This window comes from Anoplophora glabripennis, unplaced genomic scaffold, assembly GCF_000390285.2.
Source record: "Anoplophora glabripennis isolate ALB-LARVAE unplaced genomic scaffold, Agla_2.0 scaffold57, whole genome shotgun sequence".
Lineage (NCBI taxonomy): Eukaryota > Metazoa > Arthropoda > Insecta > Coleoptera > Cerambycidae > Anoplophora > Anoplophora glabripennis.
Window position 1 is genome coordinate 331061 of NW_019416296.1, and position 17744 is coordinate 348804.

Sequence of the window (17744 nt, forward strand, 5' to 3'; positions counted from 1 at the left end):
ACAAAAAAACATAACTAGGATTAGTTATTGTCATATTACTATAACTGTGCGGTTATTGCTACTATTCATTACAATTTTCTAACTAGGTACTACTAATAATAATCTAAATAACAAGCGAATATTGTTTAAGAGGAAAAATCTATATTTGACTGAAAACAATAAAAGAACAATTTATTTCCTAATTATATTTATTAAAATGTATAAACAAATATAATAGACATCATGTTGTGAATAAGCACCTTAGTAGATGTATGACACCAATATAACTTATTTAGTGCAATTAAAAAATCTTGAATTAGACAAAGAATTTCAAATATTTATTCTTTTTGTTTCATCTGATTATATAGGGTGTTGCAATATTCCACCGATGATATTGTACAGGTTATTTTTTGGTCAAAAATGGGAAAAAAGTTCATATGAAAGTAGATATGCAAACGCTTCGTTTTTAATGTGACAGTTCTATAACTTTTTATTTAGTTTCATTATTTTCACGTTTACAGGTGGTTGAATATATTGTTACAAATTTGCTTAAAACTTACCAATAAGCCACATACAAAATGTCAAATTTGCTTGAGTCAATTTTAACAAATATCTTTGAAATAATTAAATATACAGCAAACATTCATAAAATCAAAAAGTACAAGAATTAAACAGAATTGCTGTCTTTTTCCAGGAGAACAATCAGTGTTGATTTGACTAAAAACGTAAGACAACTCAGAGGATTTTGGTAATGTAAAAATTGTATATAATTTGTATATTACCTCGATCTTCAAAAACTATTGTGCATATTGAATTTGATCCAATTATCTTTAAAAAGAAAACAATGTAAATTAAAAGAGGATAATTAAAAAAATATGTACCTACTAAATCTGTATCACCCTTCATTTAAAAAATGATGCTTTTGCAAACTTTTGTCCATATGTTTTACTTTTGGACAAAGAATTAACTGTACAATTTTATCTACGGAATACTACAACACCTTGTATATTATTTATGTATAGCAAATACTAATAAAATTTAGCATTTGTCAATTTTAATACTTAAAAAGTATTTTTAAGAGATAAATTTATACAGGTTGATTAAGAAAACCATGGACATACTTCTAGAGTGGAAAGTACATGGGAAAGGGAGACAAAAAATCTTAATAAACTAGCGTCTCGACGCCTTTTTAGCGAGATAAAGAGCGTTATAGTTTTCAAGGAAAATGTAATTCTAAATAGCTTAAGCACAAGTGAAGATATTGAAACTAAAATTGAATTGCAACGTGAAAACATTAAGACATGTTCATTTTTATTTAGTTTTCTGAAAAATTATGCCAAGCTACTGGAACGTCTTTTTGGACACATTTAAATAAAATTATTTAGGTGAATAAATTCTACATTTATTTGAATGTACCGTCTAACTTGTAAAATGGTAAAAGTTATGCAAGAAAAACGAGGTCATTTTCTTAAAAAAAGATCCAAATGGCTTACAAAAATATTTGAAGAAAACTTAAACTTGCCAAGGAGGTTTTAAATACTCCATGTCTATTACCACTTTGTGTCTAATGTATTTTCCACCGTAAAAGTTTGTCAACAGTTTTTTAAATCATTCTACATAAATGTACAGCTGTGATCAATTAAAAGTCTCCAACATAAATTTCAAAGATTCCTGGAAAAGAAAATTTAAACATCTTTAAACGTTTTAGGCCGGAACCTTTTTTTTGTCCACAGCTGTACAAAACTAGACTTATTTTGTACAAACATGTTCTCATATGCATTGTTTATTGAACACTATTATCTAGTTACAAGCTAAAGTCTACTGTCTTGGCAATTGTTATTGTTGTTGTTGTTGTTATTATTTATCATGTTTTCCTCCATTGTGGGGTGCTCGGCCACAACTTTAGGTGTACTGTCTTTGGACGGGAACATGAGTTCTCTGAATATTTTTCTGAAAGGCGCTTCGATCATAAGGTAGAGAACCAAGGCAGCAACGAAGGCTAGAACAGCGTCAGCCACTGCTAGAGCAAACTAGAAGAAAAACATAATTTTCAAAATCGATTATAGGCTTTCCTCTGTTTTTTTAAATCAATTTTTTGCTGATTAGTCAAGAACAATTTCACAGGCATAAAAAATAAAAAAAGGTCTGTTCTCTTTTACATAATCTGTTAAGTTTTCGGACTCGCTGAATATGAATCTGAAGTTAATTTGGCACCAGTCCGCATAATTTCAGAAGCGCTGAACATGAATTTGAAGTCAGTTTGGCGTAAGCATCGACTACTTTTGAAAAAATGTCAATCCACTTAGTTCATGCATATAATAGGGTGTGTCACAAATATACTAGGGATGTATGCGATTTAGGCACTTGTAGTCTAAATCTATAGTTTTTTTTAACCAACGCTTGTAGGAAACCTTATTGTCTTCTTTTTACCTATAACCTTAAATTCTCTTTTCAAAATCCAACAGTACTCCTCCATTATACCACATCACATTTCTGGAAATGTATTTTCCAAGCATTCATCTTCTTTGTCCAAAGCTCCCAAATTGTTCATTGATCCAAGTTTTATGTCTAGTGGAGGAAGCAGAACCTTGGATTGGTCTTGCAAAAACCTTTGAGTAACGTGTAAAGATCCTGGATTCAGATCTCCTTGGTTAGGACAAGTTTTTTGCTCATCTTCCTATCTCTATCGTCCAATAAACACAGAAAACCGGAATATCTAGTAAATAGTGATTGCTGTTCTAAGATAATAGTAACTATTTTGAAATATTCATAAATTTACCATTTGTGCTCTGAATGTCTTCTTTCTTCAAACATACTTCTTCAATTTAGTTGAGTATGCTATTGGAACTGAAGCAAACCTATATGCATTACGTAGAAGAACTACCTTCAGGCTTCCTTTTGAGGAGTCAATGAATAACCTCCACTCGTAGTCTTTATAATCGTTGTGTTTTAACTCTTTTAAGCCTCTAAAATCGGAACAATACAACAACGTATCCTCTTCATCTGAAGAAAAGTCCGAGAACTTGTTTCACATGATCGATACAACGATGATTTGGTTCCTTCAGACAGAATTTTTTTCTTTTTCAATTCTCTAACTCGTTCTGATTAACCGTTTCTTTTCATCCCATGGTATTCGTATTTACTGTCCATTTAACTGTCATCGTATACCTCTTCTTATTCCTTCCTGTTTCCAGAATCATGTTCAGCTGGTTCGAAAATATAGGGATTTCCACAACATTACAATCCTTAAGAACATTCACATTTTCGGATGATTTTAGGAAGCGTTTGTTAAAAAATAGTGGGTGCTGGCGCAAAATTGACTTGAGATTCGTGTCCGGCGGATCTAAAAATATAACCAAAATAGGGTCTGACCAAAAGAATAGGCCACATTTCTTGTTTTAGTGTCTGTGAAAGTATTTTGAAGAAATGTTATGGTTATGAGTTATGTGGACTTGTCTAAATTCATTATTCGAAATTTGCACATAAGTGTTATATAAAAATGTGAAAACCATTGCAAAATATGCTTAAATGATTTCAGTCTAATTGAGTAATACTGCGAATAATTATAATGTATGAGTGTTTTAATATTTTAATGGTTATGTTTTATTAATGTAACTTATAACATGTTTCTCTTTAAGTAATACATAATTAAAATAAAAAATTGCTCCTAATAATGAAAGAGCTAAATACTCTATTGTTACAATTAATTTTAGAAAATCATTTGCCTCATAATATTTTTTTATAATTTCGTAAGTTTTTGTAATTAATATTTCTTTCAAACTTTGAGCGTCTAGAGTTAAATCACGCAAAAATTGTGGAAAGATATGAATCCGGTTAAATCAGTAGTTCAAGATTGCATTGGTAACAAAGCATTCAATTATTACTCCAATCAAGTTCAATTAAATATTTGTTGACAATATCAAAGTTCAAACAATCAAAAGTGTAATTTTCACATGAAATAAAGCCAGATTTTTCAAATTATCAATTCAATTTTTTCATGGAAAACAGCGATTTTAGTTATGTAAACTTTGACATTGCCAATGAAAATTTAACTCAACTGTCAAAATTTCATTTTGAGTAGTAGCTGGATGTTTTGTTAATGTATGATGTCATATTATGTCATCTTGTAATCAGAAGAATGAGTTGATTTAAAAAATGTAAAAATTCAATAAAAAAACAAAACCTGTATGACATTTACGTAATATTCTCTCTATCTTATTTCTAAATATTATATATTTAATTACTTTGTAGTACAAGTTATTCTAAATCATTGTTCTTAATAGTGAGCAATTACATTCACTATACAGGGTAGCCCATCGAAAGTGTACCGCGAGGCATTACAGGGTAGTAATGAACTTTTCGGCAAAATCCAAAAACAGGTGAAGTTTGCTTCTGAGGGGGACAACTTTCGGCGTAAAAAGCATAGCAAAATCTTCAACCCCCTAAGTGGGGGTGCCATCCCCCACATTTTTTTAAATGGGAATGGGGGTCAAGTGGGGGGTCATTAGAAAGGGCTTTTAATTCTCTATACATCGATTCTTACTTTTTGAAAATCGATCCATTATTTTAGAAAATATGCAGCTTTGAAAATACGAACAATATTTTTGACGAGAAATGCGAAAATCGATTTAATTTTACTTCAAAACTTACGGTATTAGCTTGGTAAATTCCTTCAAAAGAATTCGCTGTTTTTTTTTTGATTTGCGAATTCTTTAGCCTGATTTTGGTGAGCAAAAAATTGTCCGCTTTTTGTTTCGTATTTAGATAGGCCACAAGAAGTTGCTAGATAACTGTCTTGTGACTTGTAGTTGAAGAGTACCAATACTGCCGAGTCTTTTAAATTGATTAATTATGGTGTACTCAATTCCAGAAAGAGTAGAAATTATTGAGCTTTTTTTCAAAAACAATGAATGCGGAAATCGGGTCGCCGAACTGTTCAACCAACGGCATCCTGAGAAACATGCGTCTGGAAAAATTGTTCGCGAATTGGTGGCCAAATTTCGCGAAACTGGCTCCGTTCATAACAAAAAGAGGCAGGTTGAAAATCCGGTACTAAATGAACCTACGGAAATAGCGGTATTGGGGCAAGTGGCAATGGATAGTACGCTGAGTACAATGCAATTGGCTACTGCGACAGGAGTGAGTCGTACAAGTGTCCAACGAATATTAAAAAAATACAAATTCCATCCTTATAAGATTCGGCTAGTGCAAGAGCTAAATGAAGACGATTTTGATCGTCGTTTGCAATTTTGCGAAATAATGACTGAACGAGCGATAAACGATAATTTCCTCTTTAATGTGTGTTTTTCGGACGAGTGTACGTTCTTCTTGAATGGTTTAGTGAATCGCCATAATTGTCGTTACTGGGCTGATACCAATCCAAGGATTTTCCATGAGACACACTCCCAACACCCCCAGAAGTTGAATGTATGGGCAGGTATTTTTGGAAATTCCATTGTAGGTCCTTTTTTCCTTCCTGGAAATTTGACAGGCGATATGTACTTGGATTTACTACAAAATGTCATCGACCCAGCTCTAACAAATATCATAGAGGACGACCCTGCTTACAATGAACACGAACTGATTTTCCAGCAAGACGGAGCTCCTCCACATTACTCGCTCAATGTGCGCAATTACCTAAATGAGACGTTTCCAGGACGCTGGATAGGACGAAGAGGTGCAATTGAGTGGCCCCCTCGGTCACCCGACTTAAATCCTTTAGATTTCTTTCTCTGGGGGCACATTAAAAGCAAAGTTTACAGCACTCCACCTGATACCTTGGAAGATCTGCGAGGACGAATCATTAATGTATGTCGCGAAGTAACACCGCAAGTGCTCCAGAATGTTCGACAACGGTTTGAAGACAACCTGTATCATTGTATGCAAGTTGGCGGACAACATTTTCAGCATTTACTTGACTAATACCGTAAGTTTTGAAGTAAAATTAAATCGATTTTCGCATTTCTCGTCAAAAATATTGTTCGTATTTTCAAAGCTGCATATTTTCTAAAATAATGAATCGATTTTCAAAAAGTAAGAATCGATGTATAGAGAATTAAAAGCCCTTTCTAATGACCCCCCACTTGACCCCCATTTCCATTTGAAAAAATATAGGGGATAGCACCCCCACTTAGGGGATTGAAGATTTTGGTATGCTCTTTAAGCCAAAAGTTGACCCCCTCAGAAACAAATTTCACCTGTTTTTGGATTTTGCCGAAAAGTTCTTTACTACCCTGTAATGCCTTGCGGTACGTTTTCGATGGGCTACCCTGTACATGTATTTGCACTGAAAATAAAAAATAAAATTTTTTGAACATTTAAAATAATCGTCTCTAAAGAAAAATTTCATTCGGTCATTGGTAACAAAGGTTTTTTCAATAAGCTTTCGATTTGAAACCATTCCAAGCGATAATTCCTTACATTCACGAGACAACATTAATGAGTTTTCAGAATTCTCTTCCATTATTTGGTGACCATCCTTTTAATGGTACTAATTTGACCAAGTTGTTGTCCACTATATACCTCCTTCTTGACACTTTTGTCATTATGTAAAAACTTATTGATATGTTACATTTTTTTGGTTCGTATACAACAATTCAAACATCTGATGTTTAGGGCTAAGATTAAGCATGGAATATTTGGCCTCAAATCTGTTAAATTTGATGAAACCTCTGGCGCTCTTCAAGGTTCCGCCTTGGGACTCTTGTTCTTTAGTTTATTAATTAATGATATTGCTGCCAACATGTAATGTAAACTCTTTGCTCTATGTCTACGACTTGAAATTGTTCTGTGTTGTTGATGATTATTATCAATGTGTAGCGTCAGCGATCTGAATAAATTGCCTTTGAATGTCACTAAATTCTATTCTATTTCAGAAAAAATAGTACTTCACTTGGGCCTGCCAAAGCTATTGTATAAAAGAGTTATGGTATGCTCTTTTGGAAAATTCCTTACAATTTCCAACAAATTCAAAATTGTTGTTAACAGAAGAAGTAATTCTTTCTAGAAACTCAGTTTGGTGTCAAAAAATAAAGACCAAGATCACCTTGATTTTTCGATCTATTCAAAACATTTCCTTCAATATGGTAATTGGCTGAGATTTCTTTGTGTAGATCAAAACGCTTCATTTATCAGGGTTAGGGCTCAATTATTATCTAGGCTGTTATTCCCATTTGAACAGTGGCAGAAACTCACAATGTCATTAGTAAATATCGTGAAAATAAGTGACCCTAATTTGGAATCTAGCGGCACATCTGTGGTTGTCGAAGGTCATTCGACTAAATGTCATGATATTGCAGCACGTGCTGAAACCTTGATCACAAGTGAGATTCACCATTCAAGTAACAAAATATCATGATCTAGTTTGCTAATCGCTTTCGAAAGTCTACCGGACTTCGTGAATACTAAATAAAAAATAACGGTAATAGCAAACCAAAAATTTTTATCTTACTACGTACCACATCAAAGTAGGCGATCTGCTTCGGGTTCTTGAAGACAGCTGCGGATCGCAACTGGAACTGAAAGTGAGTCAAGTAGGCGCCGTAAACCAGTTTGCTGAGGGGAATCCACGGCGACCAAGACAAGACCTTCTTCAGGAAACTGCCGTGACCAAAACTAGCCACGTATATCAGTCCCACGCTGCCTAAGGCCCAAGCCGGTCTGTGAAGGGCCGCGTAAGCTGCTGATTCCACTGAATTGTAGGAGTGGTAGGGGTCGTAGAACACCATTCCGCTGAACAAAGATACGAGCATGAGGAATAGGGATCCCATTACGATGGCAAACGACTGGGTCTGTAAAAAATACATTGAGGTGATTTTTATCAAAGTGGGATTCTTTTACTCTGTTTAATAATTTAATAAACATGACGATTACTTTATAGGCGTTATAATGATCAAACTAACTAACATAAATATACCAAACTATAATTTTTAGTACGTACTTCTAAATCCGATAAGAAAATTGTGTGTATTCTCTGCATAGAAATTATAATGTGTCTTTCAATTTGCATAGTGTTCCAATAATATGTTAAGCCTGCGCCAGTGCATTTGAAACGTTCTTTTGTTGCTTAGTATACAGGGTGTTTCATAATTGGAAGTCAATATTGAAGGGTGTTAATCTGTGTGTGATTTTAAGACAAAAAGTTCATATAAACATAGGTCCGTTTTCGCTTTATTTTTGATATACAGGGTGATGAATATCTGTTTGTAAAATTGTTTTTTTTTAATAACTCCGAAACTAAATTAGATAGTTTTATAAAACTTAGTATGTGTAAACTAGGTGCAGAGACACGTCTTTTGCATAATAAACGAATTTTCATTTTTAACCAGTGGCGTCCCAATTAACTTCAACCTCATTATTTTGAATGAAAAAAATGATACGCCACTGCATTTTTGAAAAACAAAAATTATTGTATAAATGGTGCTTTATTTTGTAATAAAAAAGATCTCTTGAGTTTTTTTCTTATCTTGCACTGTTTTTTAGTAAAAAAATAAAGAACAACATACTAACCCACATTGAGCCAAACAGAAAGCATGATATAAAGATTACCTAGTAGGCTGTGGTTGTTGATTACTGTTGTGATTTATTAATTTTGACAGTTCAGTTCATTCAACTCAATTTTGATACTTAAAATACCTGTACAGTGTTATTTGATAATGGTTGAGTTTACTAATCAAGAGTTGGCAGACATTCATTACATGTATGGCTTGGCTGATGGCAGAGCGCCAGAGGCTAAACGATTATATCAAGAGCGTTTCCCGAATAGAGTCACACCAGATAGACGAACATTCTCAAACATACATAGAACGTTGGCTGAAACAGGTACTTTTAAGCCAAATAATCAATTAAAAGGTGCCCATCGGACTACTAGAACTCCAGAAGTTGAAGAAGCAGTTTTAAATTCAATTGATGAAAATCCTAATATTAGCACTAGACAAATTGGAAATAACTTGAATATCTCGCACATTCTAGTTTGGAGAATTCTTCACGATTTTCTGTTATACCCGTATCATATTCAACGGGTCCAAGCCTTACTTCCTCGAGATTTTCCTTTGCGAATCAACTTTTGTCAATGGTTTTTGGAGAAAATTGCGCAAAATCCCTTGTTTGACTGTGAAATAATGTTTACAGACGAAGCTAACTTCTCTAGAAACGCTATAAGAAATTTCCATAACAATCATGTTTGGGCCGAAGAAAACCCGCATGCAATTGTGAACTTTAACAATCAAGAACAATTTTCCGTGAATGTTTGGGTTGGAATTGTTGAAAATCACTTAATTGGACCTTTTTTTCTGCCACAAAGGCTAGACGGCCGTACATATCGTCGGTTTCTAGAGGAGGATTTGCCCGTATTACTTGAAGAAGTGCCACTTTTAACTAGAAATAGAATGTGGTTCATGCATGATGGTGCACCAGCTCATTTCCATCGAGAAGCAAGAGAATATTTAAATCGCACATTTCATGACCGATGGGTAGGCCGTGGTGGACCCCAACAATGGCCCCCCAGGTCCCCAGATTTGAATAGTGCGGACTTCTTCTTATGGGGGCATCTGAAAACTCTGGTTTACAACACTCCGGTTAACACTGTAGAAGACCTGAGGAATCGCATAAGAGCTTCCTGTGATGTAATAAGGAACACTGACAACATTTTTCAAAGAGTCCGCACTAATATGAGAAGAAGAGCTGAAGCATGTATCCTTGCAGGTGGAGGGCATTTTCAACAACTGATGTAATTGTTTGTTTTTTTCGTTTCACAAAATTGTTATTTGTTGATCGTCAATCGTAATTATTAATAATATTATACAATAATGTGTATAAGTTATCTAGTAAAAGAATTATTTCCATAAAATGTGTAAAAAGTACTTCATTCCACGTACAGATAATTATTGTTGTTCTTTATTTTTTTACTAAAAAACAGTGCAAGATAAGAAAAAAACTCAAGAGATCTTTTTTATTACAAAATAAAGCACCATTTATACAATAATTTTTGTTTTTCAAAAATGCAGTGGCGTATCATTTTTTTCATTCAAAATAATGAGGTTGAAGTTAATTGGGACGCCACTGGTTAAAAATGAAAATTCGTTTATTATGCAAAAGACGTGTCTCTGCACCTAGTTTACACATACTAAGTTTTATAAAACTATCTAATTTAGTTTCGGAGTTATTAAAAAAAAACAATTTTACAAACAGATATTCATCACCCTGTATATCGAAAATAAAGCGAAAACGGACCTATGTTTATATGAACTTTTTGTCTTAAAATCACGCACTGATTAACACCCTTCAATATTGACATCCAATTATGAAACACCCTGTATACTCAAACGGATACAACTAAGGCTCCACCATAGTGAAGTGTCAGAGCGCTTAATAAGCATATAAATTGGAAGGATTCCAATAAGTGTTGTTGAAAATGGAATCGTGTGTGGGTGTTAGGTCACTAACAAATAATGATTTTTTAATAGTACAAAAGAAACTTAATGTATAAGGAATTTACTATTCTTATCACAATTGCATTGTTATATTTTTAAACAAATACGTACTAACATATCTGTACATGTAAACAATGTCGTCTTTTTCAGATAATGATTGCAATTGAACTACACATTTTTCATAAACAAATATTGCCCATAACACCATTAGTTAAAAAAACAAAAATATGTTTACAATTTTTTTAAATTGGAAAATCTGTGTTATATAATCATCACATAACCCATGTGAATTTAGCAATACCTAAATACGTTGTTATTATTTATAGAATCTTCATCGCATTCTTTGCTGCAATTTGACCACGCATCAGTAAATTGTTAATAATAATGAAAGAGTTTTCACTTTTGTTATGTCATTGGTAAGCTAAGATCATCATTATTTGAAATACTTGAAGGGATTTAATTTATTACTGATATAAACAAAATTTGTCATATCGCTTTTACGATTGGATATAGATCAATCAACTCTAATATTGTCGTAATTCCAGAAAATATTATATTTGAATAAGTAGAATAAGTAACATAAGATTTAGATTGAGAAAAAAGTCTAAGTAAAACTATTTTTAATAACTCAGACATTTACATGCAGAAGAATTACGTCGTTTAAGGCCGGTAAATCTGCAGTGAATGTCAGCAAAACGCTGTAGAGGCATCGCATAGTGATATAGTGATAAGATACAAGAATATGTAATGGTTCCATACCGAGAAAATCTCCCATATTGTGGGGAAAATTAGAATAAATCAAATAAATGAGAAAAAGGAAAAAAACATTTGGAGGAAAAAATGGAAGAGATTAAATAAATATTTTCAATTAATCCAAAATCTAAACACAAATTTTGAAGTACTACTTTATTACTGAACATATAAAAAATGTTGAAACGAGGACAACATGTTATAGTTTTGAAAATTAATTGACCCCATTTATCTTGAAATTTCCGAATATTGATAAATACGGAAGACTAATCAATTTTAAGAAATGATTTCTCAGAGAGGAAAAGAGTTATTCGATCAATTCAGAATGGATTTTGAAGAAGAGTAATACTTTTAGATCCCATAATGAGTTTTGTGAAGAAAAATTACCTCTTGATGTAATATAACCTCATATATACCGAAGCAATCCCGTGTTTTTTCTTACTAGGTTAGGATATTTCTAAAATTTTACGTGATGGAGCAATTCTGAGCGCGGATTTGGATTCAGCGTTTTCAAAACTTTAGGAAAGAGCCCCGGTTTAAATCAGATTTTTCGGACAAAATTCTACGAAAATGATATATGTATTTAGATAAAATTTAGGACAAAATCAGTTTTGACCCAGATTTGGGTCAGTTTTCACCTAAATAGTGGATTTTCTGGGAAATATCGAGGTCATCGGTAAATTTTACCAATGGCATCGTGTTCAGCGCCTCAAATTACTACGAAGATTATATATTTGGATAAAATTTAGGAAAAAATCAGTTTTGACACATATTTGGGCGTTTTCACCCAAAAATTTACGTTTTCTCCGAAATTCATCAGCAAGTCATGAACTTTACAAGATTGTGTTCAGCTCATCCAATTCCTTCGGAAATTATATGTGGGTCTCTTGGGTTTGTACTTTTTGTATTTTTTTAATGTAAGAATAGATTATTTAGAATTTTCTTCTCTTACTACTATATATATATTACTTTTTAAATGGATTATTTTAAATGAAGTAAGTGTACTTTCTTCAATTTTTTGATATCCATAATATCTTTGGGAATAAAATTAAAATATTGTCTTTTATTTTAATAATATTTCATTCCCAGAAATATATGATTTATTATGTATAAAAATCATTGTTTCAATCCTTTAAATATTAACAGCTCAGTATTTTAATAAAAAATAATACATGGACGGTAAAACTGTGAATTTTTGTTATTCCTTGAGGGGAAAAGAAAAATATGAAAAGACGATACGGGGAATTTCATCAAAAACTGTTGGCATAACTGAGAACATTATAGAAATCATACATGACAAAGTATACTATTTGGTATGTTGCAGGCAGAAGAATAAATTTTTGAACCTATATAGGACAAGTGTCAAGCAAATTGCTAATTACATGTGACAATGTTTCTTCTCAAAATATAGAAAATATTACGCGAACGCCAGTTTTATGTTTCATATACAGAGTTACCGAACTTTACAATCCCAAGGTCATTCTTGAAGAGTTCGATTTTGTCACTGATTATTGCAACAGATCAACGAGGACAATTTTACAAAACGTGTCTTAAAACGTGGCTAAACAGGAATCTAAATACTTACTCTGCAAACATGTTTGTTAGACCCTTTCAATTTATAGTAGATGTAACCCGTAAACATCCCGATGCAATACGGGGTACCCCTGGTATGTGTCTTTGTATAAGTCAGTTGAAAATCTGGGTGTATTTTCGGTCCCGTGAGAAACTCTGGGTAAAAGTGCAGCAATGCCGGCCTTTCGTACACGATGGTGATGACAAATGGAACAACTACAGAGGCTATAGTTATGGCGGCCATCGAACCCAGTCCCAATTTTTTGTCCTTCTTCACCAACAGGCAGACGAAAGTCGCTATTATGAAGTAGTGGAAGTCGCAAGGGAGGTACCAGGAATGGGCCATGCACTGAAAAAAGTGTAAAAGCTCTATTAAAACACCTAAATATAAATAACATTATCTGAAAATAATTGGTGAGATGAATTAGTTCATTCTTACTTTTCTATTTTGGTAGCATACTTAATTATTTCTTTTACCATCAGTTTAAAAACTATTCTCTATCTCAGATGGCTATTTTATATTTCTAATGCTGTTATGTCTAACGTCGAATAAATTTCAAAAAATGCACAATTCGCAGATGATATTCATGCATAAAAATGATAAAAACCATTGAAACGAAACAAATTACAGAATACGGAATTAGTTTTCACATATCATCTTGTAATCCTAAACATATCAACAAAAAGGGTCAAATATAATTAGCATCCCATCATCTTATACACAGCTATAATTTTAATAAACATCTTATGTAATGAATTTAATTATCAAAAAAAAATGGTTAGTGAGATGGTATGTATAAAACTACATAACAATTTCATAAAATCAGATACAGATAATTTAAGTACATCTACAATTGCATTATTAATAACTGTATCAAGTGGTAATGAAATAATAACACCCAGCATATTATCCTTTTCTTGTTGTCAACGTTTTTTAGTTTACTTTCTCGCTTCCTACAAACTGGTAGCTCCAAACTTAGGTACATACAGGGTGTTAAAAAAAGAGTGTAAAATATTTAAGGAGGTAATATGAACCAAAATAAGCATAAAAGCCTCAATAAACATGGGTCCGCAAAGTAACGATTGCGGAGATACGGAATGTTTTATGTTTTTTAGCCCCTTTTTTTATTTTGCAAAAACGTTGTGTATTTTCTTATAATAGTTGGTTGATGTTTAGTGAAATAAACAGTACGTATTTGACAGTTGTTCTCAGTGCACAAGTTTTCTTTCGCTATGGCTGGTTACTCTAACGCAGAATTAACAGACATGCATTTCATGTATGGTCGTGCTAATGGGAACGCCACCGAAGCGCGACGTCTTTATGTTGACGCTTATCCAAATCGCCAGATTCCTTCACAACGCATGTTTGGAAGAATTCACCAAAGATTGCGTGATACCGGTTCCTTGAGCAAACAGTGCCATTTATCCGGAAGACCAAGGTCGGTATCCACTCCTAGAGCAGAAGAAGAAATTCTAGCACTGGTAGAGCAGAATCCAGGTACGAGTGTGCGGAGAATATCAGCCGAGGTAGGAATTAGTGGTCCTCTTGTTTGGAGAATCCTTCACGAGCAACTGCTTTATCCATACCATGTGCAACGAGTACAGGCCTTAAATCCAATAAATGATCATCAAGCACGTTTGGTTTTTTGCCGCTGGTTTCTACGTCATGATGCTGAAGACCCTCGTTTTCTTGCAAACATTCTTTTTACTGATGAGGCCGGGTTCACAAGAAATGGAGTGTTTAATTTTCACAATACGCATATTTGGGCCGACGAAAATCCTCATGCTCTAATAGAATCTGGACATCAGGCACGTTTTTCATTAAACATTTGGATGGGTATTGTAGGTGACAGGTTTCTAGGTCCTGTTGTTTTACCAAACCGATTAACAGGCGCTGCTTACCTCAACTTTCTGCAGAACACACTGTATGAGTTTTTGGAAGACATTCCTTTGAATCAGAGGCAACAAATGTGGTTCCAGCATGATGGTGCTCCAGCTCATTTTTCCATGGCCGTTAGAGAGCATTTACACCAAACTTTTCCACATAGATGGGTAGGAAGGGCCGGACCTGTTTTATGGCCTCCAAGATCGCCTGATCTGAACCCTCTAGATTTCTTTGTTTGGGGATATTTGAAGACATTAGTGTATGGTACTCCTGTAAATAGCCTGGAAGAGCTGCAGCTACGGATTAATCAAAAGTGTCAAGAAATCCAAACCAAGGAGGGTGTTTTCGAAAGAGTTCGAATATCGTTGAGACGAAGATGTCGTGCCTGCTTGGAAATGGACGGAGGGCACTTTGAACATCTTCTGTAACTTTGTTTTTTGTTTGTTAAAAGCTTCCTTTGTCGGTTTATTCCTAATAAAATAAAATGTTTGAAAACGAATATTGGTCCATATCTCCGCAACCGTTACTTTGCGGACCCATGTTTATTAAAACTTTTCTGCTTATACTATTACCTCCTGAAATATTTTACACTCTTTTTTTAACACCCTGTATTTTAATATTTACTTTGCAGACGGCCAAACATATTAAACTTTTCTCATAGAAACATTTTATAAAATCAAAAGTAATCTAATAATTCTTTAAAATTTGACTCAATTAATTGCTTGCATTATTTTAATATTTTGTCTATGTGTGACACTAGGTACGGTTAGGTAAGGATTTTTCCCCGTTTCTCAATATATTTTTGATACCTGTTTTTTATTATATAGGCTTGATCAACAATTTAGTTAATAATTTTAATATATATGTTTGTTTTTTAAACAATACAATATGTTTTAAATATCATTTTAATTGTGTTCTATGTGTTCTACATATATATTCTTATCTTTTTGTTATTATGTGTAGCCCTGAAGGTGATTTTAAATAAAATCGAAACGTTGGCATAGTCAGAAAGTCAAGACCCTTTTTTCCTTAATTGGAAAAATACAAATTTTATTCGAACTAAACTATTTATTATAAATATTAAGTTTATTATCTTTAAATGAAAATAAATTAAATAAAATTATTCAATATTATCCCATTTTAAATTTTTAAATTTAAATTTTGAAAAATTAAAATAACATATTACCTACAAGTTGTATTTGTGTTATTTGCTACTATTTACAAAAGTTGAAAATGCTAGTAGATTTTGAATTCTTACGCGCTGGAATATATCTTCTCACATTTTCAATAGGTATTTTTTTTCTGAATGTATCAATAATGTGACTTATCTTACAAATCAGTTTTGAAATTCTGCCTTGATATTTTAAAATGATATACCTAGATATAGGAGGTCGTCTAGAAACATAACGTTTTGTTAATGCTGTTGCATTATAAGAGAAATACCTATAATATGATTAATTAAAAAATTGTTTATTTGTAACTAAAATTTAGTCTGTCAGTATTTGGAAGACCATGGATTGTCAAGGTAGCCGCTGCCTTAATTGAAATATTTCATCATATGTGGGGAAAATACCCAGAAGGGAAATTAATTGATAAGTGGATGATCACATCAATACCTTTTACCCTGTCGATTGTCACGTATTTGAGTTTCTTTTGTTGTTCGAATCCAGGTAAATACAAGTAATTTTAATATTTATGATAATATTTTGGATTCGCAATAACCGCTAATTAAAAAACAATAACAAGAACTGCTCATTTAAAATACATAGGTCATATTTGTTAAAAAAAAGCTATTGAAATAAATAACTTGAACGTAATCTTTAAGACAAGTCACAAATTAAAAGTTGCAGTTATTAATAAAAAGATATTTATACTAAATTTAAATAAATCACTTAATAACAACCAATTCCTTAGCAACCAATCTGCGTTTAGTTAAATCGTAATCCATTTCACAATTAGGTTGCAAATGCGTAGAATAGATGAAAGATATACAATGATCAGAGATTATCTAAAGTTATTTCTGGAAAAGCGGGAGATGAAGATCGAAACGTCAACGAGATGACAGCCTACATTGTCATATTTTTATCCACGTTATAGATATTGGTGAATTTTGAATTAATATAGGTATTCATGGCAAAGTACTCCATCTACGAATAGTCACTGTTACTCAACGTTCAGGCATTTAATATGGCCTCACTGGCAGAGAGCGACCTGCAGTTCCGTAGGTACTATGAGAACACGGCTTATCGTTATCGCTAGGCGAACCGATTTTTAACTGATGATATTGCAGGAAACAACTACTCGGCGGGCTACATACTCCAAACATCATTGAATTATATCAACAGTCTATCTATTATACTATTTGAATCTTGTCTATTTTATGGCATAGTGGCATACTGACGAGGACTAATATGTACGAAACTGGTATATGTTTGGTAGGTTCAGATGTTGAATGACCTTATTTGTTTACTTGCTGGTCGAGACATGTAGTCCGCAGAGTATTTGTTTCAAGTTCATCAATTAGATATGAAGTTGTTTGGAGTATAGTAGATAAAATTTCTAAATAGGGGCTACGAAAACTTGTTTTAAAAATGATCGTTATTGAGAGAAGTTAAAAAAATAAATAAAAGCAAAAATTAAGAACTGTACAAAACAAACTTAAATTGAAATATATAAAAAAATAAATATAATTTATTTTTTTTTAACATTTTTCCAATTGAAGTTTGTTGTATTAACCTTTTAATTTTTGTTTGTAAAACCCGAGATTCATATTTTGCTAAAATTTGCAATAATTTCTTCAGCCAGTTTTATCATTGCAAAATAGGAAACTTTGCACATTTTTAAGTTTTTTATAGACCTCACTCATATATCTAATGCTTGCCATTTCAAATTCTTCAAAAACTCTTTCACTATTTGTAACACAATCTGTATCATCAACTAATTCACTGATTCTTCAACGCCAAAACTGGGACTTTCGATCAAACCATCGCAATGAAAAAGCTGAGCCAGCAGAATTTAGTTTTTCCTCATCGAAATCCTCTTATGCTGGACATTTTTCAAGAATTCTGTTTTTGTCTTAAAATTTGTGTTGTCTTTGTCATTTTTGTATCCATGCATTTGAGACAAAA

At 32.8% G+C, this 17744-nt stretch overlaps 1 protein-coding gene across 1 annotated transcript in view; it reads right to left on the bottom strand.

Moving 5' to 3' along the window:
* Window positions 1-202: 202 nt before the first annotated feature.
* The window catches only part of LOC108917544 (nose resistant to fluoxetine protein 6-like), a 43085-nt gene continuing 25543 nt past the window's right edge, over window positions 203-17744 (bottom strand). Inside the window, exons 7-9 of the mRNA XM_018724198.2 lie at window positions 12745-13080; window positions 7437-7769; window positions 203-2009 (exon numbers count right to left, since the gene is read on the bottom strand). Coding sequence (XP_018579714.2) covers window positions 1791-2009; window positions 7437-7769; window positions 12745-13080 — 888 coding nt within the window. The 3' untranslated portion in view covers window positions 203-1790. The remainder of the gene's footprint in view (window positions 2010-7436; window positions 7770-12744; window positions 13081-17744) is intronic.